This window comes from Apostichopus japonicus, chromosome 14 (genome assembly GCF_037975245.1).
Source record: "Apostichopus japonicus isolate 1M-3 chromosome 14, ASM3797524v1, whole genome shotgun sequence".
Taxonomy (NCBI): domain Eukaryota; kingdom Metazoa; phylum Echinodermata; class Holothuroidea; order Aspidochirotida; family Stichopodidae; genus Apostichopus; species Apostichopus japonicus.
The window spans coordinates 8331604-8342785 of NC_092574.1; the positions used below are offsets into that span (position 1 = coordinate 8331604).

The following is an 11182-nucleotide window of genomic DNA, read 5'->3' on the forward strand; positions in this document are numbered from 1 at the left end:
CTTGGTTTCTGGCCAATCGGTCATTCTAATCACCGGTCACAATATATGTAAACCCCCCTGAAGGTAAAAATGCCAGGTATTAAAGAAAATAACAGCAGCGACGGGCTAACTGATGTTGAGCCAAATTGTGTCAAATGCATTTACTTCGCTCCTCTCTTACCTGTCTCCCACTCCACTATTGCACTTTCCTATCTACCTAACTACACATTTGGAATATTTTAGCACTGCGCCCTCGCTCCCTAGGCACCGCCCACTAACTCCCCCTTCCGAATCTACCAGCCAGGAAGAAACACTACATTTTTGTGAACGAAATCTTTTCAATTTTTCGAACGCTTTTTGGACAAGTTTTGGGACTTTTTCACAGATCTGCAGATCCTAGAAGACATTTCCAACACTTCCTTAGAAGCACTGCTTAAGTATCCTTTTAAATTCGATCTTTTCACCATTTTCTCATGCCCATTCTGTACACGTTTTTAGACCATATACATGTTACTGTGGGTACCAGATGCGCGATTTTCGTAGTCACGCGAATCTCGTCCAGTGGCCGTTTTGGCTCAGCTGTTTTCTCCCCTTGCACCCTTCGGTGCTGCTGTTTAGCCTAGACAGGGCTTAGGCCCTCCTGAGCCGTTTTTTGCGACCACCTAGGCTGTGGGGAAACTTGTACCCGTTTTTCTAGACGTGTTTGTCTTTTGCCTTAACACTAGGCTCGGTTTTTGTACGATAGGATACGACTTTTGTACGTTAGGCTAGAGGCTAGGCCTCAAAAAAAAAAAAAAAAAAAAAAGTTGCGACCTTTACGGTCTGAATCATTGTTCCCTTGCCCCAAGTGGTTCTTCCATGAGGGGAAGGCATTTTGTATGTTTTTGTGTGTTCCTTAACGATCTTTTCAGATGGCATCAAAGGAAGGCAGAACATCGATCAAGTGCGCAACTTGCTCGCTCTTTCGTCCAGGAAGGACCTGGGACGACCATGAGCTATGCCCGATGTGCAGGTCTTGCTCACGACGGGACCCATGCTCGATATGCGTCACGCTGACTCCAGCAAATTGGCAGGAGATTGAGGCCTGGATGGCAACTCGCAGGGAGAAATTGCAATCTAAGCTCACAAGACTCTCACCACCTCCCGCCCCGGCTTCTGAACCGGAGGCACCTGAAGGGAGTGTTTTGGAGCCAGTCGCCTCTGGCGATGGTTCCCCACTCGTTGCAGTACCGGTTGGGTCCGGGAATAGCACGAGTTCTAATGCCAAATCAAAAGGCAAGAGAAGCAACAAGGGCAAGGGCAAAGCCCCCAGACCCAAACGGACCACACGTCCGGAAGAAGGGTCGACGCAACTGCAGTCCACTGGTCCACAGACCACCGAACCTCCAGACCTCTGGTCCACTGGACCACCAGAATTGCCAGTCCCTGCAGACCTGAGCTCTGAGATACAACTCACCAGGGACAGAGGAAAACGGCCGGCACCACAGCCGACCAGACCTCGCTCCAGGAGCAGATCCCCACATCCAAGGGACCCATCTCCAGTCCAGGACGAATCCTCCCAGGACTCAGACAGCGGCTATAGACGCAGAGGCAGCGATAGACCGACAGGAGCCAGGGACCCTCCCCGAGGGGAGCGACCACAAGCGGATGGGAATTGGCTTCTCTCCCAACTGTCCGCTATATTACAACCACTCGTCGCACAAATGACGCCCGCACAGAATGCGGCCACAACCGACGCATCCACCGCTCCGCAGCTGCCAGTCAGGCCGCTAACCCTGGACCAGGGAAGACCTCCACTGACACCCATGGACCACGATCTGGACGCACTGGAGCTAGTAGCGTCAGAAACATGGTCTGAACGTGGGGATGAAGCCTCAGTCCTGGACGAGTACGAGTCACAGGTTGACGAGGCGGAAGATGAGGAGGACGAAGAGCAAAGCGTCAAAGGCATTGACCTGCCCCCAGACCTCATCGCGAAGGCCATCCACATCTTCACAACAAGACTCGGCTTTGAGCTGCCTCCCAACCCCAAGCCAACAGAGCGGACTTCGAAACTGCGGACCACGAATGAGCCGTCGCAGTCCACGACACCTTGTGTCCCGGTGGACGCTGTCTGCTTCGACAGGATCGAAGGGCTTCAGGCCAAAAAGAGATGGACTGCTTTTCCAGCAAAGCAGGATAGAGCCCTAAAGATCCATGACGATACTTGGAAACGAATCTTCAAGGTTCCGTCCATTACAGGGGAGGTCAGGGACCGACTCAGAGCGGAACAAGCTCTGAGCTCGGGTTACTTCAGAGAGCCGCTGCGCAAGAAAGCGGAACAATCGGCCTATGACCTCGACCAGGCCTCCAGAGTCGGGATGAAGTTTGCCTCTACTTTTATGCTCGCAGCAGAACTGCTGATGAGGCACCACCAGCAGCTGCCAGAGGACAAAGACCAGATCCCAGACCGGGAGGCATCACAAATCCTGTGGCTGTTGGGACCACTGGCGAGACTCATCTATGATCAGTTCGCCAGGATGTCTGTAAAGCTGGTGGAATCAAGACGAGACAACGTTCTTGCAGCAATGCGGTGGCCAGACGGGGAGACTCGCGAGAGATTAACACACCTCCCAATAGCAAACGAAGACCTGTTCGCGGGCCAGTTTGCGGACGCTGTGCAGTCGGAGTTCACAAAACGAGACTCCCTCGCCAAGACGTCGTTCTCGAGGCTGAACACCCGGAGACCCCAGGGACAGAACGCTCCCACGAGATCGTTCTCTGGCCCCAGACCTGTCAGGAGCCGCGGTCGGAGCAACGCCCCGTCCTCAGGCGACAGACGTGGCAGGTCTCGTAGACCATCCCCACCGAGAAACAGACAATACCGGGGAGCGGGATGGAGACCGCAAGGAACGGTTCGGTCATGGAACGCACCCAGACAGCCAGCAGCACGACGAGGTAGGACCGGACCTGACCCACGTGGTGCTCAGCCACCCAGATCCACCTTCGGTGCCCGGCCCTAGGGATGCCCACCCTACCACGGTCTACCCGATGGTAGGGGGGAGACTTCGACTATTCACCCAGCAATGGGAACTTCTGGGTCCGGACTCTTGGGTATTGGAGGTGATCTCAGCGGGGTACCGCATAGAATTCGTCGATATACCCCACTTACCTCCGGAAGGCGGAGGGAGGAGAATCACCCCAATCCCCGAGGATCCAGACCAACGCCGCGCTCTGGAGACAGAAATCCAGGCATTGTTGGACAAGGGCGCGGTAGTGAGGACGACAGGAAGGGAGGGACCCCTTTTCCGTTCGTCATTCTTCCTCACTCCAAAAAAAGACAAGTCCTGGAGGCCGATTCTGAACCTGCGGCCATTAAACAAAGCGTTTATAAAACCAAAACGCTTCAGGATGGAAACACTATCCATCATCCTACCATCCCTCAACAAAGGGATGTGGGCATCAACGGTGGATCTGAAAGACGCCTACTTACACATACCGATCCACCCGAAACACCAGCGATTCCTCGCATTCAGCTATGGGGGAACAGACTTCAAGTTCACAGCACTCCCGTTCGGACTATCCACCGCCCCAAGGGTGTTTACCCGAGTAGCGGGAGCAGCAGTCAAGGAACTCCGTCGCAGAGGAATTCCTCTGTTCGTCTACCTAGACGACTGGCTCATACTAGGCGACTCGTATCAGGAGGCACGACGCAACGTCACCCTTACGACAGACCTCCTTTTTCGTCTCGGCTGGCTGGTCAACGATGGCAAATCCAACCTCACCCCAAGCCAGCAAGTCAAATACCTCGGAGCCGACCTCGACTTAGCCGAGGGGTCAGTCCGACCATCCCAAGAGAGGATATTACAACTGGCGCAGCTAGCCCAGCGCATGCTCAACAGGCAATTCTCGACTGCGAGAACCTGGCTGCAGCTCCTCGGACTCATAGCCAGCCTCGTGGGCATCACCCCCTTTTGCAAGCTTCGGATGAGGCCTCTCCAATTCCACTTACTGAGCCTCTACAAACCGGAGGTCTCCGACATACAAATGCGAGTACCTCTAGCCCCCCTAGACACACAACACCTCGCTTGGTGGGCGAATCCGGAGAACTGGGCCAACGGGAGACCCTTCCACCAGGAGAGGCCCCTTACGTCAATTACCTCCGACGCCTCATTAGTCGGCTGGGGAGCATTCTGGCAGACCCTCACAGTCGCAGGGACTTGGTCAGACCATTACAAACGCCTCCACATCAACGAGCTCGAACTCGAGGCGATAGCAAGAGGACTCCGCCATTTTCAGGAGCAATTGCGAGGCCACACAGTGACGGCATTCGCGGACAATACCACCGCAGTCTCCTACATCAACAGACAGGGGGGCACCAGATCGACCCGACTTTGTCAAGCGACTTGGGACCTCCTACACTGGTGCCGGCAAAACGACATACAACTGAGAGCCTCACACCTGGCTGGGGAGGACAATCAGGTGGCAGACGCCCTCTCCAGGGGCACATTAAGCCCCACAGAATGGTCACTACAACGCCAGACTTGCGCACAGCTCTTCAATGTCCTTGGTCGTCCGAACATCGACCTCTTTGCCTCAGCCGAGAATGCCAAACTCCCGACTTTCTGCTCCAGGAGATGGCACCCACAGGCCTGGGCAGCAGACGCGATGTCCATCTCATGGGACGGGATGCAGGCATACGCCTTCCCACCCCTGTGCCTCATCCACAAGGTCCTTCTGAAGCTTCGGAGATCCAGGACGAGACTGCTTCTCATAGCCCCCAGATGGCCCAGGAGGCCGTGGTTCCCCCTTCTGCTCGACCCCCTCTGCGGAGTACCTCGCGCATTACCAGACTCCCCTCACCTACTCACCCAAGCCAAGGGGAAGATCTTCCACCCGAACATCAGGTCTCTGGACCTGACTGCCTGGCCATTATCAAGTCTGACCTCAGAACGCGAGGATTTTCAGAAGACGTTGCCGATATGGCAGCAGCGGCAAGGAGACCTAGCACCATCAGAACTTATACTACAAGGCTCGACTGCTTCTACCGATGGTGCACGAACGCCCAGATTGATCCGCGTTCAGCCTCTGTAAAACACGTAACAGACTTCATGATGTCCCTGTTCCATCAAGGCAGACAGGTCTCCACCATCAAAAACTACCGCTCAGCTATAGCGGCGGTCCACACAGGCTTCGCAGACGGCTCCACCATGGGGTCAAACAAGGTCATCTCGGCAGTCCTCCGTGGCATGGCCAACAGGAGACCGACAACACCAAAACTCCCCCACTCTTGGAGTATAAATGGTGTTCTCAGGGAGATGGCGAATGATCCTTTTGAACCGATGGCATCAGCGTCCTTACGACACGTCACACAGAAGACCCTGTTCCTGATAGCAGCCGCATCGGCCAGACGGAGAAGCTGCCTCCACGCGTTATCCGTGGCGGAGGGACACATACGTTTTGACGTCAATGGGGTACGACTCATCCCCGATCCCTCCTTCCTCCCGAAGAACCAAACTCTTGAGTTTGTGCCAGGCGACATTTTCCTACCAAAAATCTCGCATTTTTCATCGATCAGGGAGGACAAACTCTGGTGCCCAGTCAGGGCACTCCGATGGTACTTACACAGAACCAAAGACCTCCGAACTTCGCCAAAACTGTTCATCCTACCGTCTGCCCCTCACACTCCGGCGTCTAAGGACACGATCTCCCGGTGGCTGGTCCAGCTCATCCAGCCTCACACCACAGGGGGAGAGAGGGTTCGGGCACATGACCTCAGGGGCCAAGCTTCCTCTAAAGCACTATTCGCGGGGGTACCCCTGGAGGAGATCCTGAAGGCGGCGGCATGGAAGACACCATCAACTTTCGTCGCCACATATCTGACCGACACCCTCGCTTCGGAGGCGGCATTCGGACGTGCGGTGTTGGGGGTTCCTTTGGGCAGGTCCCGCCCGTTGGGCCTCCCACCATCGTAACAGTGCCACTCTGTGCAATAGTGGAGTGGGAGACAGGTAAGAGAGGAGCGAAGTAAATTCCCCAAAACTCACTGGTTTGGGGATTTACGAGCGACGATACTTACCTGTCTTTCCCTCCTCCCACCACCACTCGGGACCTACCCGACGACACAAACGCCAACTAGACCGCTGAGCACCACATGACTCAGGACGCCGCCCTTACCGCGAGCTCCTGGGATCGTCAGCTAGCCTCTCCCGGCCGCACAGGCCTCACATGTCTCACCTGGTTCATAACGAACTCTTCCAACAGGACCCTGAGACGCTCGACGATCGCGACACTCCTCTTACACCCATCCTGATTGAGGTGAGTGCTCATACCCTAACAGGGCTTCTTTTCGAACTGATACCTCTAACATGCACCAGTTCGAGCGCACTCCAGTGTAAGATTACCGTCGCACATAACATCACTTGCACCCCACCTCCATGTCACCGGGTGGGGGCTTCTCTGATGATCAGCGGAGCTCGCGCACGCTTCTTCGCCGCCCTCGGCTCCCCCTTAGGTGCCACCCGCCCTCCCTACCCGAACGAGGGGCAAGCTGCCTGCTTGTGTCCTGGGATAGATTCGGAAGGAGGAGTTAGTGGGCGGTGCCTAGGGAGCGAGGGCGCAGTGCTAAAATATTCCAAATGTGTAGTTAGGTAGATAGGAAAGTGCAATAGTGGAGTGGGAGACAGGTAAGTATCGTCGCTCGTAAATCCCCAAACCAGTGAGTTTTGGGGAACCACTGATTGAAAGGGTATACTGAACAGTGTGTATCCCTGTTTGTACAGGATAAGTGCTGCTATATACGGACGATGAGGTGTAGGGAAGCTATAGATAAATGGCATATGCTTACATGGAGTACATTGTAGTTGTTGATAATGATGTAGGATGCTTCTTATTGCTATATTAAAGATATCTGTAAGACTCATACCTTCGATGTCATACATGTAGTCTCTCCATGGAGATGTCGTCTCAAGCATTTGATGGCGATGTCTCACTGACGATGATGATATATCAAGCCTTCGGTGGCGATAGCTCATCCTGACGAGCTCAGTCCACTTTCGGTTAATGTCTGTTTACGATTTCGTAACCGTCCTTATTACTTTCGCCACGGCGTATAGAGTGTATTTCATAGGTTGCATCCCGCCTTCCGTGTGTCTGTTTTAACGATGTATTTCTCTGTTGGTTACACGAGGGTTTGGTTTCGATGGATTGGCTATAATTTGTACCCCCCCCCCCCCCTTTTTGATCTCAGTTAGATTTGTCTCAAAAGTCTTTCAAGTGGTATATTCAGTTTCGCCAATGCTCTTCTATTGAACTGCTTATATAGCAATCTGTCCCTCATTTAAAACGTGACAGCGAGGTACAATAAATCTTGTAGCAAGCACAAAAACGGTCAACCGAGGTGAGAAGAATATTCTTTACCAACTTTATTAATAGAGTTTGCAAATAGCTGAGGTACCCTCAAGGGGGGAGAATTAGAAGCCCTCGGTTCCATATTTATTTTTTACCCGTGTCAGTTCGTCGTCACCTTTGGAATGGATTATCATTTCAAGCGGCCGGTCAGACAGCCTAAAGTCGATCGTTTTTGGTTTGATTTCTAGCAGATTTATAGGCCATGGGAATTATGATGCGTATAGATTTCTGGCATGTTTGTTGTTATTAATGTTGTGTGGAAAGATCATTCACCTTATTTTTATATGAGCTGTTGAGAATGGGCTATATAGGACTACACACATTCCTGGGATAACACACACATCTGGGAGATGTTACTGCGGCACTTCCAGCGGAGTCGAACGGTAGACGTCCTACGAACACCACTGTTCGTTAACTTCCCTTACCCTCAAATCCAACTGTGTGCAGGCATATTTGAAGCATTAGCAATTGCTTTGACAGAATAGGTAGCTCTTCTTGTCTAGGGTATGTCTGTTTATTCACCAGAGTTTGGCACGGCATCGAATATCGACTTACCCTCGCGATCATCCCTGAGAAACTGAACCCAATATACTGATAAACTCTCTCCCTACGACAAACCTTCTTTTACCCTACTAAAGATAATTAAGTCAACTTAGTCCACAATACCCCCTCCACTTCCCGCAGTGACTTCCCAATTCCATAGCATGTATTTGTTATGTGTAAACCATGGAAGTATTATACCCAGGGTAAATACATCCTTGTAAAATCTATACCGCCGGAGTATGTAACGTCATCCTATACCTCCATTTGACGTATGCCATTCGTGCATACACCTGTTTTGTGACTCTTTCTAAAATCCTAGAAATGTTTCGTGGGATCACATCCCTTAACATCTCGATCTATGGATCTTCATTGCGATTACCGGACCCAACTATTGTGCCGTATTTGCAGATATACCATTGATGATATAAAGTTTGATCATTTTTATCATCAAAAAAATCCCTCCTGAAGTCTTGCTTGCTTCCTTGTGTTATGATGTATGATGTTCGCCTAATTTGTGGAGAGCCATGCCGGTTCTTCGCATTTCAACAAGATGTAAAATGCTTAGAATGTAACGGTTATCATGCAATATTATTGGGTATTTACTGATACAGTGTTGGTATAAATTTTTGATTATAGTAGGTGATGGCGCAGCCTTTGACTTGACCAGAGGACCCCCTTATCGTGTAGACCATGGTCTGAAAGATTCGACAGCTCGATATGACCAATTTGGACATTTTTCTGCACGGGTCAGGAAAACTACATTAGGGACACTGTCACGCGCGCCTTATCTGCCAGCGAACTGTATTTTGTTTGGAGGCCGATAATATTTCTTGCTTGATAAGAATGTAGAAAAGGTGTTTATTAGGACCTGTTTGTTTATAACTTAATAAACACAATAACACATGTCACTTGGCTATCTCCGTGTTCGATCAATCCCCTTGTTGGTCGATTCCAAGGAACACAGTGAACTTCCCTGGCATACTTATGACCCTGAAATTCATCGCAGGGGTTGTTTGCGTCCGGACGCCGCTATCAGCAAAAGAAGAGAATTAGAAATCAACCCATGAGAAGAATTGTTAGTCAACCTATTCCAGCATGTTCCGTCCAGGTCCCCTTACTTTCAGCGTAGACGTACTCGCACCGGCCCAATTCCTATGAAACTTGTAAACACAGCAAAACAACGCGGTTAGCTATCGGTATCATATATCATTGCCGTCCTCTGTGTGACATCAAATTTGATTCTAGTATAACATAACATTGGTTCCAAACAGTTCAAAAAGATGAACTCGCTCACTGTGTGCCGTCATTGCCCGTGTTAACTGTATGGTATTATGTAATAGACCTTCGTGATACAACTCCCTAATGCAAGGCATATACAGTTTTCACTAGTGTCTTTCATCTTACACACCTTAGATAGACTGTATAAAACTGTACATTGCATCGGATAATTGTACTGTTTGAGTGGATTTTAACTGGCGATTTTCTGGTTCACTTATTTACGAAAAATAGCCGACGATTGATTTGTTTGAGTGGTGGTGCACAACTAGAGATGGGTCGGCCAACATTTTTCATCACTCGGACTATACTGAGCTTTTTTTTCAGCTTTCTTGAAGCTCAAACCGGTAAATCAGCGGGATCCTAAGGAATCTACAAGATTTCCTGGGAACTTAAATCTGTACATGTTATTTGTTAAATAGTTTGTGACGTGTTGCTTCTGATAAGGTCAAAGGTCGGCACAGTGAAACACGCGATAGCACCGGTATATATACCGTCATGTATACTGTAAAAAGAAACATGTAAAATGTATAATTGTGGGTTACGACAGCTACTATCATTGACAAACCAATTGTTGGCATTACAAACCCAGATAGTCAATAGGCTCATTGATCCCCTTATCAAGTTTTATAAAATAAAATAAAACTTAAAAAGAGAAAATAAAGTAGGCTATGTGTATCATGCTTGAAGAAAACCTCTCAATAATGTGTAAAAGACGATGGATGGGGGTTTGAAAATTCAAACAGTACTACAAAAATGGACATAAACAGAGATCTCGGGATCTTCTAATTTTTTGTTCCTTTTTTTGTTCCCGAATTTTGCGATCACTTGACTTACATTACGTACGTGCACTTCAAGAAACGACCACCCAAATGTTGGGTAAAGCTCTCTCTGCCCACATACAAGTAAGATCGAGGCAATTGAATGGGAAAAAGTTATAATGTGAAAATATTCGCAAATCGCATGGACATTCTTTAATGTGGTCAATTTTCTACCTACTAGCAGTTGGATTCATGTAGTAGTACTCAGTGTTGGTAACATCATGCGCCCAACATTTTGTGCGGAGTGCAGAGCTAATAGAGCCTTTCATTGTGATGCCATTATTTTAAACTTATCTTTGTCTTTTCTGTTACAGAATTTATGGCTCGTCGTCGGCGCCGCCTTTCACCTATGACCCAAACCGCCGACAGTCTCAAGTGTATCCATGGCCGAAGATGGACGCAACGGCCTGATAATTTCGCGGCAGCCCCTGCCGATCTTTACGACACCGACGAACACAACCAAGTCGAATAAGAACCACTCAAATCTTCAAGCTCTGGAGTCAGTGTCGGGGCGAACGGCCCCTGATAACGACTACTGTGATCTCCCACCTGCCAAGGATCTTGGACAGAACAATAACGAAAGTACATCACATTCGCCAACTCATTCTGTCGTGTCCTTTGACCAACGATCGTCGACGGACAGACATAAGGCGAAGTTCATAATCGTACCGTCGTCCGAAAAATCGCCAAAGGCCCCGGCGAAGGTGCTGAAAGTTGTGAAACGGGAACCAAGCAGGACCAGTGAGACGAGTGTGGGCAGTCAGACTCCACTGCACGTTGAAGGGAAGGGCGCTGAACTCTGTAGTTACTGCGGACTTTGTCGGTGCGAGCGTTGTCGGGCCAGCAATAATCTACCCCGCAGTTGGTTGTGCAATTCTAGGTGTCTCTGCTCGCCGGATAGCGTGCTCGATTACTGTACATGTGTGTGCTGTGTTCAAGGGATATTTTACCATTGTGCTGAAGACACCGAGGACGATTACCGGTACGTGGACGAACCGTGTTCTTGCAACCCTCACAAGCGGTGTCTACGGTTTTCCTGTATGGGACTTTTATCGGTGTGTCTACCGTGTTTGTGGTGCTATTGGCCTGGTCGAGGCTGTTTGGAATGTTTACGACTGTGTAGAGCGCAGGGTCGGAGAGGTTGCGAATGCGTAGATAAACCAGTCAAAGTGTAA

At 50.1% G+C, this 11182-nt stretch overlaps 2 protein-coding genes across 2 annotated transcripts; both read left to right on the forward strand.

The window, feature by feature from the left end:
- The first annotated feature begins 222 nt into the window (after positions 1–222).
- LOC139980401 (uncharacterized) lies at positions 223–3772 on the forward strand. Its single transcript, XM_071992041.1, has 2 exons — positions 223–416; positions 891–3772. The coding sequence occupies exon 2, from the start codon at positions 891–893 to the stop codon at positions 2979–2981; it is 2091 nt and encodes a 696-aa protein (XP_071848142.1). The 5' UTR covers positions 223–416; the 3' UTR covers positions 2982–3772.
- A 6618-nt stretch (positions 3773–10390) lies between these two features.
- On the forward strand, positions 10391–11182 carry LOC139980068 (protein sprouty homolog 2-like). The gene has a single exon (XM_071991434.1). The coding sequence runs from the start codon at positions 10391–10393 to the stop codon at positions 11180–11182; it is 792 nt and encodes a 263-aa protein (XP_071847535.1).